General features: G+C 47.0%; 2 protein-coding genes across 11 annotated transcripts in view; one reads left to right on the top strand and one right to left on the bottom strand.

Annotated features, from left to right (window-relative positions):
* The window catches only part of Setx (senataxin), a 55,664-nt gene extending 45,866 nt beyond the window's left edge, over window positions 1-9,798 (top strand). For 5 of the 6 annotated variants that reach the window (XM_051184997.1, XM_051184995.1, XM_051184998.1 and 2 more), the window contains 5 exons: window positions 16-180; window positions 645-809; window positions 3,317-3,415; window positions 4,296-4,383; window positions 6,754-9,798. In XM_051184997.1, the coding sequence (XP_051040954.1) occupies window positions 16-180; window positions 645-809; window positions 3,317-3,415; window positions 4,296-4,383; window positions 6,754-7,482 (1,246 nt within the window). In that variant the 3' untranslated portion in view covers window positions 7,483-9,798. The remainder of the gene's footprint in view (window positions 1-15; window positions 181-644; window positions 810-3,316; window positions 3,416-4,295; window positions 4,384-6,753) is intronic. The other variant, XM_051184999.1, reaches the window with a different exon arrangement.
* A 9,610-nt stretch (window positions 9,799-19,408) lies between these two features.
* Ntng2 (netrin G2) overlaps window positions 19,409-25,677 on the bottom strand; it is a 59,433-nt gene continuing 53,164 nt past the window's right edge. For 4 of the 5 annotated variants that reach the window (XM_051185010.1, XM_051185008.1, XM_051185009.1 and 1 more), the window contains exons 7-11: window positions 25,536-25,610; window positions 23,796-23,897; window positions 22,054-22,221; window positions 20,559-20,693; window positions 19,409-20,036 (exon numbers count right to left, since the gene is read on the bottom strand). In XM_051185010.1, the coding sequence (XP_051040967.1) occupies window positions 19,804-20,036; window positions 20,559-20,693; window positions 22,054-22,221; window positions 23,796-23,897; window positions 25,536-25,610 (713 nt within the window). In that variant the 3' untranslated portion in view covers window positions 19,409-19,803. The remainder of the gene's footprint in view (window positions 20,037-20,558; window positions 20,694-22,053; window positions 22,222-23,795; window positions 23,898-25,535; window positions 25,611-25,677) is intronic. The other variant, XM_051185011.1, reaches the window with a different exon arrangement.

The following is a 25,677-nucleotide window of genomic DNA, read 5'->3' on the forward strand; positions in this document are numbered from 1 at the left end:
TTTCTTCTCGTTTAGCTCCTACATAAATGTTCAAGAAATAAAGTTGGTGATGGAAATAATTAGACTTATTAAAGAGAAAAGAAAAGATATTTCCTCCCGAAATATTGGCATAATAACTCATTACAAGGCTCAGAAGACGATGATCCAGAAGGATTTGGAGAAAGAATTTGATAAGAAAGGGTGATGTATTTTTACATGTATTTCTGGTGTTTATAAAAGTTGAATAAGGTCTTCTTTCCTTACCAGTTTGGGGTTGAGTCCGGGTCTTGTACATTAGGCAAGTGCTCTAAGCAACTCTAAGCTATATTATCCAGTCTTCTTTATTATTTTGTGACTGTCAATAGGTTTCCCAGGTTGCCATTGAACTTGCTATCCTCCTGCCTCAGTCCTCTGTGAACTTGGAATTACAGTGCCTCCAGGCCCTGCTAAGATTGTATTTTTGTTTCCTTACCTCTACATTAAAATTAAAGATTAAAATCTGAAGGTCAGTATTAGGTGTGCTATAAGAGACATGTAATTCCAGCACTTGGAAGGTGGAGGCAGAACGATCAGTCAAGGTCACCCTTGATGCCATAGTTTCTTTTCCCCATTGCTGTGACAAAATACTGTGGCAAAACCATTAAAGGGTTTATTTCACCTCACAGTTTATTACAGCCCATCATGATGGGAGAGTCAAGGCAGCAGGACCCTGAAGTATCCAGTCAGAAGAAGAAGAGCAGTGAATGCATGCATACTAGTGATGAGCTCGATTTCTCCACTATTACACAGTCCGGAGTCTCCTGCGTAGAGAATGGTGTCACCCACACTGGGTGGGTCTTTCCAACTCAACTAACACCATCAGTAGATAATCCCCCAGAGCCTTGCCCCCCCCCAGCCTGTTTCTTATTATAACTTATACCAAATTGACTATTATTAACACTAATTATCACACTCTGCTACATAGTGAGTTCAAAGATAACCTGGGCTACATGAGACCTATCTCAATGAACAAATTTTCTTGAAGTGATGGCTCAGTGGTTAAGATTGCACTTGATATGAAATCATGAGGACGGGCTCAGATCCCAACATGTAGGTAACAAGCTGGGGGTCCAGTATACTTCTCTGTAACCCAAGCTCAGAAGCAGGCAGAGACAAAATGATCTTTTTGGTTTTGCTGGCTTCCAGCCTATCTGAGAAAGCATGAATGAGCTCCAAGACCCTTTCAAAGAGTGGTAGAAGTAGAAACCTAGCACCCTCTTGTGGCCTTTGCTCACATGCACTATGACTCTCAAAGACAACAAACAAACAAACAAAATCTCTTAAAATACCAAAACTAACAACATTTAAATTTTTAAATCTAGAAACACAAAAAATTGACTTAGAGAAAATAAAAATGTGAAGAGAACATACATACATACATACATACATACATACATACATACATACATTAGAGCTAGTAAACAAAACCGCCCAGTGATGAGAAACAGGGGTTAGATCTATCTGCTGAGTTCCACCAGCCAGCAATCCAGAGTTAGCACTAACAAAGTTGTGTGCCTATAATCCTTGCACTTGGGAGTCTGAAGCAGGAGGATCTACTTTTAGACCAACCTGGGCTACATAGGAAATACCCTATCTGAAAATAACAACAGAAAGCCCAGTAATACTTAGGACTTTACAAAAGCACAAGAATACTTCCAGTTTTTTTTTTTGTTTGTTTGTTTGTTTGTTTTTTTTTTTTTAACATTTATTTATGTTGTGGGTAGGCATACCATGCTATGCGTGTAGTCAAAGGACAACCCTTGTTTCTGGGATAGAATTAAAATTACCAGGCTTGGTGGCAAGCTGCCTTATGTGATGAGCCATTTTGCCAGCAGCTCCAGGAGCACTTTGTAATTCATTTATAATGCCAAACCCAGGAAGGTGTTACAATAGCCATAGGGTTGATAAACACTCAATGATTGCAGATATGAGAATGCTAAACAGATGGCTGCAGACTGAATTCAGTGTATATTAAAGGGAGCTGTATGTCATGACCAAGTGTAATTTATTATGCCAGAGTGCAGTGTTGGCTCAGCATATTAAAGAAATAAGAGAAGGACGTGTGATATGGCATCTCACTCCTGGAGCCTCCATACTAGGAAGGCCAAGGCAGGATAAGCAGAGTAAGCTTGAGGCCAACCTAGGCTACAGAATGAAGACTATATCTCAATAGAATAAGCAATTAGATTGAGAAGGTGATCCTTATTCTGTATCAATAGATAACAGGAAAGGCACTTTTACAACTAAAAAAGGTTACCAGAGCTATAGAGAAAATTTCTTAGCTAGATTAAAGGCATCTGTAAAAAAACACATAGGTATCGTTGCACCTTAATGGTTCAGCACCTTCCTGTAGACCAGGAAGGATGCTTATTATTCTTATTTCTGTTCTCCATTGCACTAGAGGTTCTAACCAAAGCAAGCATGGTTATTCTTACAGATTCATTAATGAAGCTACACAAAGAAACCATTTGGGGGGGTTAAACAAGCGAATTTAAGGAATATAAAAATCTGTTGTCAGTGAGTAGTCTGCACAGGAAGTAAAAACATTCTACTTAAAATGGCACCAAAAATAATAAAATACTTATGAGTAAATAAAACCAAAGTAGTATAAGACATATCCATTGAAAACTGCAAAGTTATGTTACAAGAAAAACTTTAAATATCCAAAACATGGAAAGATGTTTATGAATAAGAAGACTCAGTGCTGTTCCCATGTCATTTCCCCAAACAAGAATGGTGCTTTCTCTGCCAGGGTTCCAACTGCCTCTTCACAGAAGTCATCAAGCTGATGAAACCATAGAAGACTCTGAAAGGCTTAAGAAAACATACATATTCATAGGTATAGCCTCAGATTAAGAGGTGGTTTCTTTGGACTCCATAAACACTTAAGAATTGTGTTTCAAAAGATGCCATGAGAAGAATGGAGAAGAGATGATGTGCTGACTTCAGATGCTATGTATCTGAAAGGACTGTTCTATCTGGAATTTATAATGAACCTTATAACTCTCTCTTTGTGTGTGTGTGTGTGTGTGTGTGTGTGTGTGTGTGTGTGTGTGTGTGTGTGTGTGTGTGTAAGTAAAAAAATTTTCCCCCGTCAGACAGGGTTTCTCTCTCTGGTTCTGGTTGTCCTGTAACTCTGTAGACCAGGTTATAATCAAACTCAAGAGATCCACCTGCCTTTTACATCCTGAGTGTTGGGGGATAAAAGGCATGTGCCAACATCACAAATGAGTTTTAAATATTGTGTGTACGTGTATTTCGCAACCTTTTTTGGTAAACATGTGCCTTTCATAAACAGGCCTGCAGAAGTGGATACAGTGGATGCTTTCCAGGGCCGGCAGAAAGACTGCATAATCGTTACTTGTGTCAGGGCGAGTGCTGTGCAAGGTTCAATTGGGTATGTAGCTCACATTGCTTTGTCACTTGTTGAGAATCAGCTCTGTCTGTCATCTAGACCCTAAAGAGAACCCTAGCATTTGCTTTATTTTATTCAAAACTGTGTTCTCAACCTGTGGGTGGGGTTCAAATGACTCTATCACAGAGGTCGCATATCAGCTATCCTTCAATGATTTACAATTCATGATAGTAGTAAATTACAGTTATGAAGTAGCAATGAAAATTTTATGGTCAGAGTTCACCACTACATGAGGAGCTGTAAAAAGGATAACAGATTAAAATAAAATAGCTTGTTTCAGGAGATGGTTCATTTTGGCAAAGTGATTACCATATAAGCATAAGGACTTGTCCAGCACCCATGTACAAAACAAATTAGAGATTTGTTTAGACTTAAAATATTGATTTAATTTAAAATTTTGCCACTATCTATATTGATATATTTGTGTATTTCTATACTAGTTCTACAATAGTTTATTACTTTAAATATAACTTAAACTGTATGTTTTTAGTTTTGTGTGTGTACACTTGAAGAAACCAGTTGCTCAGAATGAAAGTTGGATTTTCTGGAAGTTCAGGAGTTGCTCTGAACTGCTAAGTTGTCTTTCTAGGCCCCTTTTAAGTTTCCAGTGTTTTAGCAAGTCAAAATAGGAGCTTTTAACAAATATGCTAACTTGGAAGTAAAGCACTAAGGGTTTGGTTTGCTCGATATTTTAGTGGTATTGGCTTCTATGCCGGGTACCCTGAGTTGGGGCAGATAGTGAGGAAGCTCTCTGACAGGAAGAAGTGGAAGGGGCTCTGGAGAACCTGCAGTACTTCCTGCCCCCTCCGAAGGGATGTGCTGCTATTCTGCATACAGAAGTAACTTTCTTGTTGTTGCTTAGATTCCTGGCAAGTTTGCAGAGATTGAATGTCACCATTACGCGAGCCAAGTACAGCCTTTTCATCCTTGGACATTTGAGGACTCTGATGGTAGGTCCTTGGGGCTACAGGAGTTCCAAGCTTATCCGTTTTTGTTTATTATTATTACGGGTTTTTGTTTTTATCAAAATGGAAATAATTTCTCAGTTACAAAATAAAGGTTGTTAAGTTTCCAGCAACTTGGCTGTGAGCTTTTATGTACAAATACACTATTTGTTTCTAGCTCAGGCAAGCAGGTGTGTATACTAGGTTTTCAAGGTGGCCTATGTAAACCCTGGTGTGCATCAATGACAAGACTGAAGAGGGTTTGTCAATCCACATACAAAGTGATAGAACAGAGCGCAAATGTGGATATATGAGCAGTTTCTCCAGAGAGTGCAGGAACATGTGCAACTGTCTTCTTTGGTCACATGGGTGGCAACCCCTTGCTCTGTTTGTGAGAGATCTGTTCCAAAGTCTTTCTGCTGTGTGGGGTTCTTAGGATGAAGGAGAATGCTATTTCGGTGGGAAGAGTGTGAGTAAAATGTGTGTTTGCTGCTCAGCTAAATCACCTAGGGGTTACAATGTATTGGTGCTTTTGAACTTTTGGTTGTTGGGTTTTAAACTTTAATGTCAAAGCTCTCTTGCCAGCCCATTAACATTTTGTTGGTTGTTTTGTTTGTTTGTTTTGCTTTTGGGTTTTTTTTTTTTTTTTTTTTTTTTTTTTTTTTTTTTTTTCCGAGACAGGGTTTCTCTGTATAGCTTTGAAGCCTGTTCTGGAACTAGCTCTGTAGACCAGGCTGGCCTCGAACTCACAGAAATCTGCCTACCTCTGCCTTTTAGAATGGCATGAGCCACCAATGCCCAGCCATTTTTTAAAAGTGGTCGTCTGAGCTAGGTGGTGGTGGCGTACACCTTTAATCCCATCACTCAGGAAGCAGAGGCAGATGAATATCTGTGAGTTTGAGGCCAGCCTGGCTTATAGAGTGAATTCCAGGATAGCCAGGGTTGTTATATCAAGAAATCCTGTCTTGAATTAAAAAAAAAAAAAAAAAAAAAAAAAAAAAAAAAGTCATCTGAACAGAGAAGCCAATTCAGCTTGTTTTTCTCCCCTTTTGTTAATAGCAGCCAAGAGCATTCAGATACATCTTCCCATCTCTTACATCTCTTAGCTTGTTTGTGTACCCCTTGAAAGAAGCTGTAAAAAGCTTTGTTTTATGTCTCTTTTTAAGTTGATAAGGAAAAACAAAATTTCATCATAAGTATTGCTAAAAGATTATTTGTAACATAAATGTTGACATTTTAAAATAAAGTCATGGGGGCCGTAGACATGGCTCAGTGGTTAAAAACATTTGTTTCCTTTCCAGGAGTTTTGTTCTCAGCACCTATGCTGGGTAGCTAACAACTGCCTATAAGTAACTCCAGTTCCAGGCAATCTAATACCCTCCTTTGGCCTCCGTAGGCACCCACACTGACATACATATATCCATATATAAACAAGCACACATAGCACAGAAATAAATAGTAATCCTTACTGATAGGCTAGAGACAGGTCAGTGGTATAACATTTGCCTAGCAGGTATAAGGCCCCAAGTCCAGCAACATGCATACAGCGTAAGCAAGTCTTAATCACTGGTTCCTCTTGTAAAGGGCCCTGGTTTGGTTCTCAGCATCCAGTGTCAGCTTACAACCACCTATAACTTCAGTTCTAGGGAATCCAACATCATCTTTTGGTCTCCATGGACACCATGCACACATGTGGAACATGTACATGCATACATATAGACAAGTACCCATACACAATTTTTTTTCCTTAAATGACAGAGAATATCTTTGCAATCTTCCCTCAGATTAAGATGTTTTAGGCTTTTGTGGCTTAGGAGGCCTTTGGGAAGCCAGTAACTGCTGTGGGTTTTCTTCAAGAACAGTCATATGTGGTCAGGATTTTGCCTTCTGAAACCAAGTATTAATTGTTAGAATGTCAGCCATGCCTAGGGGCAAGAGGTAATGTAGATCAGCAGGATGCAGAGGAGCCTTGTGCAGCAGTGGGGAGGCCATGTGCTTACTGCAGTAGCCACTGGAGGAATTGTGCACTTGAAGTTGGGTGAACAGTACTTTTCAATTTAAGTTAACATTAACTTCAACAGCTCAGCAGAACTAGGAACAGCTAGTGTACTCTGTGGGAGAGCATCTTACTATGCTGCAAGGTTGGCAGAGTAGAGTTTCCTTGCAGCTGTCACCAGCCCTGGCATTTAGTTATGCCTCCTCATCGATTGTGCTTGAGCTTCCTTATTATTCTTGTCTGCTGAGTGGTAGTAATTCTTGGGAATCTGTTTATTAGACTACACTTGTTTGTTCAGAAATGGAAGTTAGATCCTCATGTTTCCCAAGAAAAATGGATGTTTCTGTAGGGTTTGATTGTTTCTGTTTCTTTATTATCAGGAAAACCAACATTGGTATGAACTGATTCAGGATGCTCAGAAGCGTGGGGCCATTATTAAGACCTGTGACCCAAACTATAGACATGATGCAATGAAAATTCTGAAACTGAAGCCTGTGCTGCAGAGGAGTCTGACCCATCCTCCAGCCACTGCCCCAGAGGCACCGAGACCTCAGGGTGGCTTGCCCGGCAACAAACTGGACAGTGGACTTGCCAAGACATCTTTTGCTGCTTCTCTGTACCATACACCCTCTGATGCTGTCACTTCGAAGGAACCTGAAAGGCCATCTCTTCAAGACAGACTTCGAGATCCACGACTGCTTAGGAGATTGAATGCTGAAGCTAAAGGGTCATTCCTGAAAAATGCACAGTTTCTGAACCCCCAGCTCGCTGGGGTAGTCCATTGTCTCCTGGGAGAGCCTGGCATTCCTGGGATGTCTCAGGACCTGAGTTATATTGTGCCACCATCCACTGCCATCGTTGCCCCCATGAACAGCCACAGGTCTCCTCTTCAGGCTGAGCCACCACCTGCTCACCCTGCTGCTCCTTCCACAAGTAAGAGGAAGTACAGTGACCGGGACTCTGGGTACAGTCACAGAAGGCAACCCAGGGCCTTCAATGAAGAGGAGAGACGTGGCTCTGTGACTCATCACATGCTGAGAAGTACTGACTGTAGTAGGAGGAGACTGGAACAGGAGGACAGCAGTGCTAAGAAGAGGCGCTTTCTATAGTAGCTCCTGGCGATGAGACTGCCATCCACAGGTAGCTAGTGACACTATACAGATCAGCTGGGCTTTATTTTTGTTTCCCTTGAAGAGTCTGTGTTAAAGGATGGAAATAACCTTCTAACTCTTGGGCTGTTGGTCATCTTAAGTACTTTTTGCCAGTTGTTTTCACTTGGAGAAGGCATTTGTTTACCTGTAATGTCCTTGAGATCAAAATTCAAAATGTTGGGATCCTTCTGTAGAAAAGGTCAGGTCAGGTGAATGTTGTAAAGGTTAAACTGCGAGTCTGTATAGCAAATCCGAAATCCTTTTAAGATGTAAACTGGGAGACCACATTTCCTTCCTCTGCTTAAAATACTAGTCATTTTCCATCAGGACAGACTTGACACATTTAGAGAGAGGAAGACAGGTGCTTTCAGCCATTGTATGGTGGACAACTTTTTTTAACAGCCTCAGTACTGGGAGTTAGCCAAATTGGTACCAGCGGCCAATGCCTCTGTTTAAAGAACTGCTGGGGGCTCTTAAGCCTTCAGACAGCATGTAGGGAGCTGTTGTGAGTACAGGGCATTACAGTGACACGTTCATTTACCTATATTATATATTAGTGTATGACTTAATTTTCTAGCTAAATTTCTTTCCCTTCTCAATAGAAGAACAATTCTTGAACTGTCATTCAGATGGTCCCAATGTTTTGTGAGATTGGTATAACTGGTGAGTTGTAGACATGGTTACCAAATGGAGGATTTGTACTGGCCTGGCCTGGAAGACTCCCTTCAGGTTGTTTGTGATGCCTTTAGGGTTGCCAGGAAAATAAAGAGTAGATGCTTCTCTGGGGGATTCCTTGGGAGCTGCACAAGGCAGAGCAAATAGTGTATCTCAGGCAGGAAAGGTACTCTGTGAGAAAGAGAAGAGCTACCATCTGGGCTTCAGGACCAGTAGTGTGTTGGGTCACTCAGGGCACCCGGCCTCAGTCAGACCTGTTGTACCTGTTAGAGGAAAGCATGAGGAGACTGGAGTCAGGACAAGGGAGGACTACCTAACCAGTCAGGGTTCCAAACCTCCATGTAGAAGAGCACGTGAATGTTTCTAGTGACTACTGTATGTATGTGCTGCCTGTTAGCTGCTTTGGGACAGGAAGACATCCCTGAAAATGTTTGCAATTTTCCTTGTCATCTGTTATTAAACAAAGGGGTCTGTGTTAGAAATTCTGCTGAAGCAGGTTTTATTTGTTAAGAGCTTTGAAAAAGCTGTGCATTTTGCCAAGTTTCAATACTGAGTTTCCTGAGCTGTCTCTTTCAACTGGTGCCAGACATGTACCCTAATGCTTGCTGGACACTTGTAAAACTAGGGGAGTGCTTCAGCCTCCTGGCTAGGTGGGAAGTAAATCCACTCTGGCTAGGGCAAGGGTTAAAAGAGCCTTCTGTATGTGACATTGGCAGGAAGCATCACTGTCACTTGAAATTTTCTTTCCTGGTGTTTTTGGGTTTGCTCAGTTTAGCAGGGATTTGTGAACATGGCTACTAAAGAAGGCCTAAAGTGTGCTTCTGAGGGACATGGAAAATGTCAATGGCCAGGGCATCTCCTACTCTGTTCACATTACCACATAGATTAATAAACAAGTTTTTAAAAATAAGTCTTTCCCAAACATTGTAGTTGGTTGCCACCCAGTGTATGTTCATCTGTGGCCTCACTGCTAACCACATCAGAGTATGTGAAAATTACAAGGGTCTTGACATGTTTATTTTGTGAGTATAAAGAGCTGCTGGGATTAGGCTCTGGCCAGGGTCTTGAGTCCTTGTATCCTCCTTTCCAGCAAGCCTTGTGTTAGAACACTGTCTCAGCGGATTGTAGGTGTGTGGCATTAGATTTGGAAACCTTATTTATTCCAGTTAGTAAAGGTGTTTGCAGAAAGTGTTTGCTGTGTCAGGTGGCCTTTTCCTGAAGGCGCTGTCATGAGTGGTTAAAATCCTGACAAGATGGAAAGTTCACTTTGTCCTTTCTGTGGTTAAAAGAACATGCCTGACTGCTTTCAAAATGTTATTTCAAGGTGAATGTATTATCTCTGACTCATTTTGCTTCTCTGATTTACCACAGTTTTTGTTCAGTTTTGTTTTCATGAATTATCAGGAGCAAATTTGAACAAGAACATGTGAATAACCTCCTGTAAATGAGTTTTATAACAAGAGTGTACTAAACTATTTTCTAAAATTACTTATGCACATTGGGAATCTTTCTGTGGCTTTGTGTTTTGTATGTTCTGTTATCTTGGTTAATACCTAAAATTTAAGAGAAAATGGCAGAATTAAAAACAAACAAAACTGGCATGCGTTAGAAGTATTATATGTTCCTAAGTTAAAGCAGGTGCTGCTAGGTGACCCTTTAGTCTTCCAGCTCAGTGTTTAATTGCCAGCCCTGCCCAGTCCCACTGTCTTCATCCCCAGGTCCCTTTGGAATCTTTTAGGTAAGGTGAGCCTCCCCATTGCCACATGGATATCCTGCAGATTACAGCAAGCTCACCATTATGCTGGGGACCAGGAAGGTGAGACAGCAAATGAGCAGTGTCCTGGGCAGGCACTCCTGGAGGGTATCCATGTTCAAGTTAGGAAATTACCAGTGATTACAGATATTCAGAACACACACAGTGTCTTATAGAATGGTGTCACTTAAAAGGTACTTGTTCAACCAGGCATTGGTGGCACATGCCTTTAATCCCAGCACTGGGGAAGGCAGAGGCAGGCAGATCTCTGTGAGTTCGAGGCCAGTGTGGTCTACATAGCTAGTTCCAGGATAGGCTCCAAAGCCATACAGAGAAACCCTGTCTCGAAAAACCAAAAAACAAACAAAAAAAGGGCACTTGTTCTGTTCTCTACTTCTTCCTGAACCCAGGGTGCCTGCAGATCACAGGGACGAAGAGAGGGTCCTAAGTTTGCTGGACTGGATGAGTGCTGAGCCATGCTCACTTTGTGTGTGGAATTCATTAGCACAGTAACTGCCGGTGATTGAAGTGACCAGCACATCCCTTTCTGGACCAATCCACAGTTGCATGCAGTCACACCACCTCCTGAGTTTCACTGTTCATTGAGGAATAAATAATTCAGGGATAAGTGTAAGGTTTAGCTTGAACTTAAAGAAAATTTACAGTGTTGTGATCACCACAGAGGCAGTTTCTGCCCACAAGGGACCTGAGTATCACCCCCTTCTGCTGTGCAGAAGGCACTCATCACGTTAAGGGATGTCAGTTGTCTCCAGTAGCAACTGAAGCCATGGTGGCCAGGAACACAACTGCCTTTTTCTGCTGCAGATAGAATGGTTACAGTGGGAGCCTTTAGCCTGGGAGTCAGCAAGGGACCTTTTAAAAAGGCATTTGCTTTTGGCTCACCCCAGAATTCTTGATCAAATGGATTTGGGGTACAGCTCTTACTTTGAAGTTTCAGTTCTTGGGTATTTTCATCATACAGCCAGCATTGGAGTCTAGCTCCTATGGAACAAGCAGTAATAAGGGTCCCATAGGGAGTCAATACATCATCTGAGTTCCTTGGATGTGCCCTTCCCCAAGAAAAGTAAATAGGTATCTGTTGTTTCTGTTCAGATGGGATGTTCCAAAGGGTCTAGGTTCCAGCAGCACCAAGGGAGGAGAGATAGCCCAACTGTTTTTCCCTGCAAGGGGCCCACATCTTTATGTGCAAAACCCTTGATTTTCCTGAGGGTTTGCTCTTGGCTTTGGACTCTGGGCTTGAGTGTATATATAAAAAAACAAAAACAAAAAACCATGGAGACTGGTTTCCACACTTACCTAAGTTCTCTAGTGCTCCCTGTTCTGGGTAGTGATTTTATTACTCTGTACATTTTCCCCTACTATCCCAGTGCTGGGGATTGAGCCCAGGACCCACATATGCTAGACAAGTACTCCATCACATCCCCAGAGTTCTCCCTCCCCCTTTATGAGACAGAGTCTTCCCTTTATGGCCTAGAACTTATTCTGTAGACCATGCTGAACTCAGATCCCTTGCCTCTGCCTCTTGGCGCTGGGCATCCCTGTGATACCATCCTTTTTTTTTTTTTTTTTTTTTTTTAAACAGTAAAGGTCAATTGTCTTTAAGTTTTTTCTTTTTTTGTTTTAATTTTTAAATTATGTGTATATGTGTGTGTCTGGGAGACAGGCATGTACAGGTGAGTGCAGGTATATGTGGAATTCAGAGGCACGAGATGTTCTGGAGCTGAAGTTAAAATTTGTGAATTGACATGGGTACAGAGAACCTAATTCAGGTCCTCTGCAAGAGCAATAAGTACTCTTAAGTGCTGAGCCATCTCTAGCCCTTTATAATGAAAATAAAGAGTACACACCAGTTTAGCCCCCTCTTTAAATGTATTGTGTGTGTGTGTGTGTGTGTGTATACTTTTAGAAGTGGTGTATGTCCAGTGTGAATCATGTATCTTGTCCATTTCTAGTGTTTGTTCTGCTTTGCTTTCACGCCTTTTCACTTTGATTACACGGGAGGATTTGCTCTATTTTTTGTTTGTTTTTTGAGATCCACCTGCCTCTGCCTCCTGAATGCTGGGACTAAAGGTTTATGCTACTCTTGGTGAGGGTCTTTATACTGACCCAGAAACTCAAGCTGCCTATGATGAACATATCTTGTCTCTATGCAGTACAGCAGCTCCACAAGGCAAAGGATTTCCTCTTAATGTCACTTACTATATCCATCTAAAAGCTGGGAAGACTTCTTCCACTTAGAAATTTAAGTAATCTCACCCCCACCCCCACCCCCACACACAACCCCCCAGACAGGGTTTCTCTATGTAGCTTTGGAGCCTCTGTTACTAGCTCTGTAGACCAGGCTGGCCTTGAACTCACTGAGATTGCCTGCCTCTGCCTCCTGAGTGCTGGGATTAAAGGTGCCACCACTGCCTGACCTAAATAATCTTTTTTTTTTTTTTAATTATGTGAGTATGTGGGTGGGGATAGTGAATATAGTCCTTGAATTCCCTGGAGCTGGAGTTACAGGCAGTTGTGGGTTCTGGGAATTGAACCCGGGTTTTTTGCAAGAGCAACAAATGCTGTTCTATTGAACTATCCTCCAGCCTTTAAATTACATTTTATTTTGTGTGTGTACATGCATACACAGCGTAGCACTTACTATATGGAGATCAGAGGACAATTTGCAGGAGTCAGTTTGCTCCTGCTGTGTGGGTCCTGAGATTGATCTGAGGTAGTCAGGCTTGACAATAATTGCTACTGAGCCATCTCCTGATCCTTAGTGACTCATAGCTGGACTCATGCCATCTGTATGACCCCTCAGCATAGGTACATGGTGTGCAGTGACCAGATCAAGATGGCAGGCACATTTATATCTTAAGATACCTGTTGGGAGCCTTCACTGCAGTCTACCAACTGATTTGAAGTATTCAGCTGATGGTTGTCAATGCTGGTTGCTTATCATGGTATATAATATGAAAAACTGTTCTTCCTGCCCCCATCCATCCCCACCCCACTGCCTATGCCAGTGCCCACCTTCCCATCTTCCTTCCCATGCTCTAATGATACTTTTTTTTTAAGTATTACTGTACAGTCTTAAGAAAAATAACATGTTGGGCAAGAGTTCATGACTGTCAGTATTCTATTGAAGACTCCACTGACCCTGCTGGTCCAAAAGCCCAGCAGCCAGCCTCTGGGATCTTTGCAGAGGTGTAGAATCTTTCTTTATTCCCTGGAGTCCTCTTCTTCCTAGAAAAGAGTGTTTCCAAGCCAAGATCTAGGCCTAAGCACTCCAAACTTCCCTGCTATCTTGCTGGAGCTTTCTGGAACTGAGCTCGGGAAGAGCAAGTAGTGTTGCGTGTCAGATGTGGAGGGAAGGGGAGATACAGTGGGAAAGACCCTAAGGGTATAATTCCTGCCTTCCCACCCCTTCCTCCCATCCCCCATCTGCTAGTCTCCTTGCCACACGTGGTGTTGAGCATGCTCAGCAGAGCCTGCATCCCTTCTAGATTATAGGTCAGTATGAGAGGGACTCAGGCCACTCCCCCTGGAATAGTCCCAAAACACCAGTGCAAACCTGGTCTTTATTTCTAAACATGAATTGGCTGCTTTGAACTCATAGCAGAAAGGAGGAATTTACTCAAGACAGGGTCTTACTATGTAGTTCTGACTGCCCTGGGACTCATTCTGTAGACCAGGCTGTCGTTGAATTTACCAGAGATCTGCCTGCCTCTGCTTCCCAATGCTGGTATTAAAGGCGTGCACCACTGATAAAGGCCTGCATCATGTCTGGTGTGATGGGGGATTTTAAATAGGCATGTACATGTGGACTTCCATCTGATCTCTTTATTGCCCTAGACACACAGGGACCCTAGAGACTAGTCTCCCAGCCACTGACACTGCCTCTGGGAATCAAAGATACTTCTCAGATAAAGATGTGCCCCCAAATCTGCATCTCCAGCATGTCAACCTGATCTGCTCTTGAAGCCCTGCTACCTATTCCTGGACCAGCACTGTCCACTGCCACCATAATGACCCTGTCAATTGGGTTCTTAGCCTCAGCCAGGCCCTGGGACTTTCTAACAGCCAGCCCTACCTGGCCCCCATGTCCTTCCTATACCCTCTCCACACCTCCTTGGGGGATTTTTGGATTGAACAGAACCTTGAATGGATGAGGGGAAGGGAATGCTGCCGAGTAGTGGAGGGTCGTCAGAGGCCGGTAGACCTGCAAGCAGCCAGAGGGTTTCCCTGGACTTGGGAAGCCCAGGATAGCCACGTGATTATCTGTGCCTTCCAGAAAGGTCACTGGGAGTTTATCCTCATACCTCTATTTCCTGGTTACTCACTGACCCATCTCTCTCTCTAGCCTTGCTAATCTCCCTGCCAAGTTCCAAACCCATCTATACATGTGCGGGAGAACAACCAGAGGAGCAAGTGTGTAATCTCAGCACTGAAGGCTTGCTTTGAGTCCCAAGCCAGCCATGAAGAAGTAAGCAGAGGGGTTCCTGCCCTGAGGACTCTGGCTGAGCTGCTACATAGCAGGGCAGCCCAGAATTAGGGGGATCTCTTGGGCACAGAGGCCTGCAGTGTCTTTCTGTTCCTGGGTAGCATGAAAGCTGGGCATATGGAAAGGAGTAAGGCAAGTTGGAAGGACTGGGCCATATCAGCCCTGAAGGATGCTTGTGCATTGTGCCTAGAGCCTGGCACACTGGTATATGAGAGAAAAGAGAGAGCGGAGGTGAGGCTGTGTCACCTTGCAGGGGTGCAGGTGACGAGACAGGTAACCAAGCCATACAGTAGTAGACATGAGGGGTAGCTGGCTCTATGCAGGCATGTTCTCCACCCCACCGGTGTGACTCAGGGATAGCCCTGGGAGACCAGGTCTGTTTTCATTGGACAAGACACAAAGGGAGTCTCTCAAAGTTACTTGAAGTGTAGATGTCAAGGCCAGCTTCAAAATCCTGGTGACAAGCTCCAGGCCCTTGGCCTGGGCTGCCATCTCCTCTGCCTTTGTAGCCACCCTGTTCTTGGCCAGACAAGTAGGCACTGGTCAGCTATGGAAAGTGCCCATCTCAGCTCCTGGCTGTGTCCCAAGGGCCACCTGCTTGTTCAGCTAAGGTTGGAAACCAGCTGGCACCCTACACCCTCATGCCCCAGGCCTGCTCTTCTAGGATAGAAACTTCTCTACCACCACTAGGAACACAGCCATGAAGGGTGGGTGTGGCTGGGGCACCTGACTACAGATCCTGTCCTCACAGAGAAGCATACAGCAACTCCCTGTTGGGGGCTAGAGTCCCTCTGCCACCAGCTGAGGCTGAGAGGGAAGAGAGAAGGGACCAGGAACAAGGTGAAGGGCTGTACTAGCCTTTTTTTAGGCCTTCAGAGGGTGGGGAGATGGCCCAGTTAGTGCTTGCCAGGGCCTGGATGAGGGCCTGGATCCCCAGCACCCATGTAAGAGATTAGGCAGAGTGGTGCCCACCTGTAAATGCAGCACTTGGAAGACAGAGGGGTGGATCCCTGGAGCTTGCCGGGGGACAGACAGCCTGACTGGCTGATTGGTGAGCTCCAGGTTCAATGAGAGATCTAAAAAGTGAATGCTCAGTGGGGAAAGCACTTGTCACAAAAGTGACCTGAATGTGGATCCCTAGAACACACGCAAAAGCTGGACAGAATGCCTTTGTAATCCCAGCATCATATCAGAACTGGAGGGACAGGCGAGGATAATTCTTGTGGGGGTACTTGTTATAAAAAAAAATGCTGGAAATAGGTGTCAAAAACATTGACAGCTGGATGGAGACTGTGGGTAATTTTAACTTAACATGCTCATGGTCCTGTCACAAAGGAGGCTGAAGAGGCAGGTGGATCAAGAGTCTTTTGCCAGCCTGGGCTGCATTGCAAGATTTTGTCTCAAAATATATTTTGTTAGCTTTTTTTTGTATTTCCTAACTTGCCTATAAATTGCAGTGTGTGCTTTCTAAAAGAAAAATAATCCATAAAGCTTATCAGGGCCCATCCCTTTAACAATTCCCATGTAAGATGAGCTAGGATGGGCCTAGTGCCTCATGCTGGGGAGGCCAGCAGATTCACCCCAATTCCTTCCAGGCCTGCAAGAGATGTGAGCTGATCCAAGGCTCCCATAAATGTCTCATAACTGTGAAGCATGGTTGGAGGCAAGATTGCCAACACAGCATTCCTGTTTACTTAGGGGACAGGGTCAGGGCAGCCTTTGTGTAGAGTGTGGATTCCCCTGGCTCTCAGCAGTCAAGGGGATGAAGCCAGGCTCCCAAAGGGACCCCCATTCAGGGTAGAAGAGGGAGAGGGGCAAAGAGCAGCCAGTGGAGATAGAGACCTGCAGAGGCAGGCAGGGTTTAGGGACAATCTTACCCATTCCTTAGCAATCATGATTTCAGGTAAATTACTTCTTTTCTCTTAGCCTCTACTTGCCCCTCTGTAAAATGAGCCATCCATTCCTAACACAATGATTCATAAACTTAGGGCAGTTCTGCCTTTGCTGAGGTACCTGCAGATGTCACTGCGTAGGATTATTGTGCTGCTGGCTCCATCACCAGAGCCTTGATGCTTAGGGCTCCCCACCTCTGCTACTAAAAGCTGCAGAGTCATCAGAGCCAAGATGAAAACCTGGTCCTGGGAGAAGTGTGGGATTAAGATCAGGGTTAACCTCCTAAAACCTGCATGGTGCCTCAGGTGGGTGCTGCTATGAGTCCAGCTGAGCAAAGGGGGCTTCCTCCCCTGCCTGTGCCCTGGGAACCAGACATCCAAAGCTAGCCTGTGACTTTCGGCCTGGGTGACCTTATTTTCTCCTTCATTCCATGATCTGGAAGATGTCAGAGTTTTCCAAATGGCTACTGGCAATGTTCCCTCCACCCTCTAGCTGAGGTCAGGGCCTGAGCAGTCCTTAGGGATTGGGGCTGCCATCCTGATTTACAATGCACTGCACCAGCTCCAGAGAAGACTGGCTGGTCCCAGGGATGCTGACACAGCAAAGCAAACTGAGAGGTCAGGAAGGACAGAGTGTGTACCCCTCTCTCTCCTCTGAGGCCCCTGCAGTTCCTGGGACAATCCCAGGTGACATAAAGGAAGGGGTATGTGTTGCTGGACAGTGATGGCACATGCCTTTGACTACAGCTCTTGGGAGGAAGGGTAGGTGGGATTTCTGAGTTTGAGGCCAGCCTGGTCTACAGAGCGAGTTATAGGACAGGCTCCAAAGCCACACAGGGAAACCCTGTCTCTCAAGACAAAAACAAAGGGGTATGTGTGTGTAGTAGCTATTAGTGTTGAGCTCGCTGCCTCTCTGTGGGAGGCTCTGTCCGACTGTCACCATAGACCCTTAACAAAGCCAGTGGCCTCCTGGGCTGCAGCACCCTTGCTCAAGACAAGAGACCTGCCGTGATAGTATTTATGTTCCAAAGCCCCACCCAACCCCTGTCCAGACCAGAATTTTCTAGAGGCCCCCACCCTTTGCTAGTCCGTGCACATGTTCATCTCCCTCTGCTTCCAAGGCAGGGACCTAGATCATCGTGTTCTAACAGGTGCTGGATATTCCTTCAAACTCCTGCATTTCAGTCCTCTTGCAGGAAGGTGGGATTGCATTAGCTCACCCTCTCTCTGATCCCCTACTGAGGATGGAGACTGGCCCTGCTCTGGGCCGAGGTGACCTCCCAGCCTTGGGTGCTTATTTGTGTGATGAACTGAGTATTTTGTTTCCTCTCTGAACTCAGTGGACTTTAGCTGTCTAGATATCAAGCCTGAAACAGAAACCACAGTTCCCACAGCTTGCTTTCCATGGATGTTTAGCCTTTCCTCCACTTTCAGAAGTTTGGGACACAGCCTGGCTGGGTCTTCACAGAGGCAATGTCTGCTCTTGATCCAGCGTCCTAAGGTTACACTCATGCTCAGCCAGATGACTCCTACCTCCACCCTGCAGACCAGGGAGAAAGGCGAGAGAGGGCCTGGGACCCAATGTGGCCAGGGTTGGGGGAAGAGCTTTTAGGTACTCTGTGGAAGTCTGGTCTATCATTTTTACTTATACCTTATTTGAAAGAGCTGTGTCACATGGCTATTCCCAGCTACAACAGTCCCCAGAGATATTTTACCTGGGCATGTTGGGGTTCTGTAGATGGACTCAGGGCTCTGACAGAATTCCCTCCTTAGAGCTTAGAACTGACTCCTGCTGGTGAGGGAGAATCAGAGCAAAGAGTAACCAGTAGGGGACAGCACTCTGCCTCAGTCAGCCAATATTCCATTCTCTATCTCTTGTAAATCCCAAAGCCAAGCTATGTTGTATCTTAACTTTGCTCCAGACGAGCAAGGGATAGAGACAGCCTATAGAGAACATCTGGCAGATAACAAGGAGGGGACACTGGTGGGAGCAGTGGGACAATTAGGAACCAGGACAAGAAACTAAGGGATTCTTGGAGGAACCTGACCTCTAGGGCAAGCAGAGAAAGAGAAACTCCCAGGTGGGCCAGTGGCAGTGACCTGTTGGGTCCTCACACACCAAGCACCTAAGCAAGCAAGCAACTGCCCACCTTGGGACTCAGTGGCTATGTAGACAGCAGCTGGGAGTTTTATGTAACCTCACATTGGACCTGGGGTTCTGGAGCCAACAGAGTTGAGACAACACATTTATCCCAGGCGGCCACAGAAGAGAGTTACAAATCAGCCTCCGAGAATTCTCCCTGAGTGGTCTTCCTGGGGCTTCCATAGCAGATGCTCTGAATTTTGGGGGAACTGTAGGAAAAGGGGACACCTCTGTTTGGAAAAGTACCTACCATGTGGTGGCCAGCAGCTTGGCTGAAGGTGAGATTGGGGGAGGGGGAGGAGTACCAGGAAAGGACAGATTGGGAGTGGCACCAAGAGGGAATTGTTTCCTTAAAGTTTTTTTTTTTTTTTGGGGGGGGTGGAGTTCCTCTGCATTCAAACCTTCCAAGTGTCTATCAACACAGAAAGCAAGAGGGCGGAGGCAGCTGTGAACTCCCTTTACTGTGTGTGGGCTTGTACACCATCAGCCACCCTCGGTGACCAGCTTCCACCCGAGTCTCTCCTCACAAGGGACAGTGGATACAAACAAAATAGTTCTCTAGAAAACAAGGTCTCTGCCCCTCCCTGCTCTTTGTCCTACCCCTCTCTCAGATAGTGAGTTCCTCTGTCACCAGGCTTCCTTGGGGGCCTAGGGTCTGGTGAGTGCACAAAAAAAAAAAAAAAAAAAAAAAAAAAAAAAATTGATACAAAAAAGAGAGTCAAGTCAGCGACTAGAGTTGTAGGCAACTGGAGAACTGGAGTTCGGTCCCCTGGCTGGTGGTGCCAGTCAGGGACAGGCGCTGGGGTGTGCGCAAGAGTTCTGTGTGTGTGTGTGTGTGTGTGTGTGTGCATGACTGGGGTGTGCGCAAGAGTTCTGTGTGTGTGTGTGTGTGTGTGTGTGTGTGTGTGTGTGTGTGTGCATGACAGGACCTGAGGGTGTTGGGATGAGCAGCATTTCTCCCCAGTCCCTGTCTCACCGCCAGCAAAAGAAAGGAGGAGGAGGGAGGAGGGATAAGAATTAGAAGAAAGAAGGAAGGAGGAGGACAAAAGGAAAAGAAGAGGAGAAGAGGAAGAGGGGAAAAAAATGATTGGAACGTTGGGTCATAAAACAAAAACAAACCCTGAAAATCGCAGTCTGCCGGGCCAGGGCTCCACAGCGCCCTCTGTGGGCGGCGAGGACAGTGCCGGGCAGGCCGGTGAGCGCGGGTGGAGCAGGGGGGACAGGAGGACTCTGCGAGTAGCACCTGGGAGCAGCTCAGCCGCACCCGTGTCGCCGCCGGGTCCGGAACACCCGGACCCCTAGAGCAGACTCAGCAACCCAGGCGGGTGGCCAGCCCGAGCAGCAGCAGGCATCCGAGCAGGGTGTCGGGGCGCGGGGCGGTGTCTGGCGCGTGGTCACAGTTCGGGCCACCGTCGTCAGCGAGGTCGCAGCGGGGCTGCTCGCAGCGCACGCCGGTGAAGCCGCGCGGGCAGGTACAGCGCTGGTTCTGCACACAGGTGCCGCCGTTCTGGCAGAGCAGCTGGTCGTCGTCGCACACGTTGGCTGCGGGCCAGAGGGAACAGTTGAGGCGGCTGGAGGGAGGAACTGAGCTTCCTGGGTGGGGCCCGCCACACCATGAGAAATACCGCCTCGCTTCTCACCCCCCATCCTCGCCGCTGCCCTTTCTCTCTCTTTCTCCAGTTCCTCTCCAGCAGTGGCCCGGCTGTCCAGGAGCACCTGCTGCCTTCAGAGCTTTGCATACTCTGCCGTGGGTACCTGGAGCGCTCTCTCAGACTTTGTCTCTTGGGTCTCCCCAAGCCTTCATTTCTTCAGTGCAAACTGCAGCACCCTCAGCTATCTCCAGCCAGCTAGCTCCCCTTTAACCCCCAGCTCCCCTCCTTGCTGGCTCCCTCTTGCCACCCACTCTGCCCCACCCACTTTGAACTCCAACCAAATTCCATCAGGCCTTTCTTGCAGCCACTTGTTAGAAGCCCACCCCAGCCAGCAGCAGACCCACGTAGGCCTATCCATCCTGGAGCACTCTCCCAGCCTGATGGCTCCACCATCAGGGGCTGGACTACTCACGGTAGCATCCCTGGCGCCAGTAGTGCGTGGGAAGGCAATCATCACATTTGGGCCCCATCGCTCCCTCCCGGCATTCGCAGAAGCCTGTCTCATTGCACCGGTCATGCACAGAGCCGATCTGGTTACAGTTACATTCTGGGAGTCAGGGAGACAAGTGCATGGGGCAGTGCAGTCAGAAGGGCCTGTGTGCACCTTCAAATGGGTTCTGCCCCAAACCCAATCTTTATATCCCTTGTTTATATCTCTCTTAGCTCGGTCTCTGCACTCCCTGGCGATGCTTCCCACAAGAGAGCTCGTGGCTGGGCTGCAGTGGGGACTGTCACATGACCAGAGACTGCTCTATAGTTTTTCCTTTCCTGGCATCCAAAGCCTTTTTCCTCATCCCACTGTGAGGCCTGGGCCAGTCCCATCCCCCTCTCTGGACAGCTGAAGGGGGCTGATTGTTTCCAATCACAAACTTAAGAGTGTGACAGGTGACAGGTGTCTGTTCAGAAGATTGTCTAGTGTGTGTTACACTCTCTCCCAAGGCCAGAGGAGGAGGAACTACCAGCAGCTTACTTACCTCTCCTCCCTGCCAGTTTGAGGGGAGGGGAGTGGAAGTGTGTGTGTGTGTGTGTGTGTGAGAGAGAGAGAGAGAGAGACTGACTCTGTGTGTAGGGTGTGTGTGTCCCTGACTCCCTCCCACCCCCAGTCCTTGAAGTCTGGCGCTAGGCTTGAGATAGAGGCACAGACAGACAAGAAGAAGGGGCACCTCTATTCAGATCCAGAGGCCATGCCCTGCCCCTGCAGCTGGCCCTATGTGACACTGGCAACACAATTCTTTTTGATCACTTTAGAGATGATGGAATTATCTGAAGGCCTCAGCCATGATCCAGAGTGACAGCTCTAGCTTTGCAACTGAGCTGGCCAGGTGGTGCTGCTGCTGGTGGAGGTGGTGGGGGATGGGCAGTGGCCCTGCTGGCTGCTGGCTAGGATCTGGCAGCTCACAAGTCCCCCCACATGGCCCCTGCGGGAAACTGGCTGGGAGATAAGCAGTTCTGACTGCCCTTCTATGCTACTGGGTTGATTGGGGGCTATGGATTTGGCTTTTAGGGTCTGTCCCCTGCCCAGGTCCAAGGAGTACCATGGGATTCTCTACAGAAACGCCAATGCTGGAACAGAATACTGAAGAAAGAGTGAGTGCCCATGATGGCAGGCACAGCTTTATAAGGCTGGCTCTAAAAATCTGAGGTCAGTTTCAGCAACACAGAAAGAGAAACTGTTTGCCTACTCCACCATCCAGCTTTCTGAGGAGTCCAGAGAGGACAAGGGACAGGCCAAATGTGCACAGTAAGCCTTTGGCTCTAACTAGTGCCCATGGTTGTTTCCAGTGCCTGCAGTCACTAGCAGCAGATCAAAGGGCTGCCGACCCTGAGATGCCCAGAGGAAGAGGCCCTCACCCTCATCTCGAGGGACACACCCTGGGTGACCCCACTACCTCTGCCACTGTGCTCACCAATGCAGACATTCTCGTCGTCCAGCTCTGCAGAGCCGTTTCGGTAGTAGCCTAGGCGACAATGCTGACAGTGCTGGCCTCGAGTATTGTGTTTGCAGCTGACGCAGGTCACCACGTTCAGGAAGTCAATGTAGCTGCAGCGGTTGGAGTGGCCATAGCACTCACAGTCTGGACCAGCCAAGTGGGAGAAACACCAGTGGTCAGTGAGCATTTGGGGGAAACTGAGGCAAACAGAGAAGGACATACCCAAAAAATATACAGGGAAGGTGGGAGGAGGCATCTTTGGGAGAAGGGTTGGGAAGGGGCTCCAGGTCAGGATGTAATAAGGCTAGCTCTGCCAGCTTCAAGTCCCCAGGAGGCCTGTGAACAGGGAGTCAGGGAGGGCAGGGCATGCTAACACTTGACTGGTGTCAGAGCAAAGTCTGAAGGATGCCGATGTTCTGGGGCTGATTGGCAGTTGACTCATGCAAGGTAGGTGGGTGGGGTCATGCTGCAGGCTGCATTTGCAGAGGGTCGTGCCAGGGTTCCAGGTTTGCCATGATCCCCTCAAGGGCCTGCGAATGAATTGTGTCATACACAAATGTGGACAGGATGGAATGGGACAGAACCTTCCTCCCATGCTGCTTTGGAAGAGAGAAACTGGCTACTGTCCCTGCCCTTGCAAGTCCCTGTGGGACCTCTTCTCACAAGCTAGAACTCCCCACAAGCTTGATCGGCATCATCTGGCTTTTTCTGGTCCTAGCCCAGCTTTTGAATCTCACTGCTCAGTTCAAACCAAGGAAAGATACCTCTAAGCCATTGTGGGACCTTTTACAATCCCTCCCACAAGTGTTCTTGGTTTTCTTGTTTTGAGACAGGGTCTCAGGTAGCTCAGGCTGATTTTGGACTCAATCTGTAGTTATGGATGACCTTGAACTTCTGACCTCTCTACCTCTACATCCTGAGGTTACTAGTATACAACTCCACACCCAGTTAGTGCTTAGTGCTGTGCTGTGGCTCCAGCCAAGAGTTTGTTCCTGTGTTCCAGGCAAGCACTCTACCAACCAAGCCACATCTCTAGCCTGTCACACACAGTTTTTTTTTTCTTTTCTCTGCCCTCATACCCCCCCCCCAAGACAGGGTTTCTCTGTGTAGCATTGTCCTGGAACTATGTAGACCAGGCTAGCCTTGAACTCATGGAGATCTACCTGTCTCTGCCTGCTGAGTACTGAGACTAAAGGCATGCACCACCATCATCTGGCAACTCCTTCTCTCTTGTAATGAACAAGTTGGTGCTGATCTCCATATAGTCAAAGGCACATGAAACCCTGGAGAAATGCCTTTGAGAAACATCTAGGTGAGCTGATGGGCTCACCCATGAGTCTGCCTGACCTATCTCTTCACCTGTGCCCTCCAGAGACACTGAGGAGGTGAAGTATCCTCCAGATGCCCAAAGAACATTGCCAGTGACCTGAGTGTCCCAGATTCTACTCCAACCAAGGCAAGCCCCTGGGCCATACCTCCCAGGGGAGGCAGGTCAGGCTATTTGTGGCAGCTGCTTCTGCCCTGTGCCTGCCCACTGCTGGAGTTGCCTTCTGACTCATCCCTGCTTTCCGCTCCCTTGGGGCCAGAGAGATGCTGCTTAACCTTGACCCAGCTATTCTGGGATGGTTCTCTGAGTTGGCACTGACTAGGTCTGTCCTGCCTTGTTATTCTCCAGTGATCTGAGGAAGAGGTGGGAGGCCTGGCCTTGGTCATCTTACCTTGAAATTCTTCGATGGGTATCACTTGAGGAGATCTGGGCTTGAGCTGGAAAAGTGTGGAGCCCTTGGCTTGGGAAGGGGCAGCAGCCGAGATAGCCACAGCTTAGAGAGACAGAAACAAGTGCTTACACCTGCCATAGTCCATCTACCAGGGCAGGCCATCGGTACCCAGGAAGAAGCTTCTGGGTGCCTCGGGCTGACTCCAGGCAACCCTATCACCTGTTCACATTTGAGGCAGGGAGAAACCACATGGCCCTTGGGTGTGGGGTGAGATTCTCTTTAGAGCCCTAGGCGGAAGCAACTTGTAGTGATCAGTGCATACTCACTGTCTCTGGTCTCCCGAGGACACCTACCCTTCTGCTGGACCAATCCCCAAACACCTCCCTCTCCTAACCCCTAACCCAGTGCTGAGACATTTGCTGACACCAAGAGATATTTAGATGATTGAAAGCAAATGGCACTGCCCTTCTGCTCTCTTCCTCTGTTCCCTGAACTCTCCTGGTCATCAAATTGAGTCTAAACCTGGCATTAAATACTGCATCTTGGGGCTGGAGAGATGGCTCAGTGGTTAAGAGCACTTGTTGCTCTTGTAGAGGACCTGGTTTCAGTTCCCAACATCCACGTATCAGCTCATAACTATAACTCCAGTTCCAGAGTTCTGGGGGAGCTACTACCCTCTTCTGACCTTCACAGACACCAGGCACACATGTAGTCACATACATACATGCAAGCAAAACACTCATACACATAAAATAAATATTCTTAAATAGTTTTAAGACTGCATTTTCTTTCTGTCTGAGGACATCTTTCTGTTCCAACTAGGGCAGGTCCTTTGCTGTCCTTGGATGAGACTTACAAGTATCATTAAGCCAAGAATGCAGGCAGCCTTTCCCTGCCTGGAACCCACCAGGGCCTAGCCCCATTCTTAGCGGTGAAATTAGTCTCTGTGTTTCCTTTTAGGAGTTTCTGTCTCTTCAGTGGGGCCAGAGCAGGAGATGACTAATGTACTCATCACTAGAGAGGATTGCTAGGATGCTAGAAGCTAAAGGTCCAACCCTCCTAGTTGTGCAAAAACTTGTCAACAGAGGGTGCTCGAAGCCTGGTTCATTCATCTCTGGGGCTGGAGGGGAGCTTGAAGTGTTTAATGGGGTAGGGCAAGGACAAAAGGGGGTGACAACAGGTCATCTAGGGACAACTGAAGACAACCTTCCTTCTAAAAGTCAAGCTAGTCCATGCACATCCACTAGAGATCAGCCCCCTCTCCTGGGGGCTCCCCTACTGGGGGAGAGTAGTACCTTGACCTGGTCCTGGGGGTTTCTACAGGGCTCACACCCTCATTTAACTGGCACTGTCCACTGTTGGGCTAAGTCTTTGCCTCAGGCTTCTGCCTCCTTTATTTATTCATAGTCACCCCTATTCTGAGCCCTATCAGCTGCACAGGGATCCTGTGACCCACATTGTGGAGAGGGAGAGGAGGGTTTCCTGTAATGAGGGAGCCCTTGGGGAAGCCTACTGGCTTCCAATGGGTGCAGGCTGAGAGTCGGGCGACGGTGTCTGCCAGGCCCTTTACCTCATTGCTTTGACTCTTGAGTTCTCTCACTTCTTTCAGTCCTTGGGATCTCTCCTACCCAAGGCAAAGCATATAAGTCTGCTACCCCTACTACAGAGGGAGGGGCCCAAGAGTCTAAGATGGAGCTTTCGAGATCTCAGGCCTAGCATAGATAGGCCCTGCCCCCATACCTTCTGCACTGGTGGACACCTGGGGCCAGAGGGGGGTGTCCCCAAGTGGGGCAACAGCAGGTGACTTGGTCTGCCCTTGGGAGGAAGAAGAGAAGAAATCAAATCACATGAGCGATGATGCTCCCACCCTTCCAGAGGCCTC

The sequence above is a fragment of the Phodopus roborovskii genome, unplaced genomic scaffold (genome assembly GCF_943737965.1).
Source record: "Phodopus roborovskii unplaced genomic scaffold, PHOROB, whole genome shotgun sequence".
Classification (NCBI taxonomy): Eukaryota; Metazoa; Chordata; class Mammalia; order Rodentia; family Cricetidae; genus Phodopus; species Phodopus roborovskii.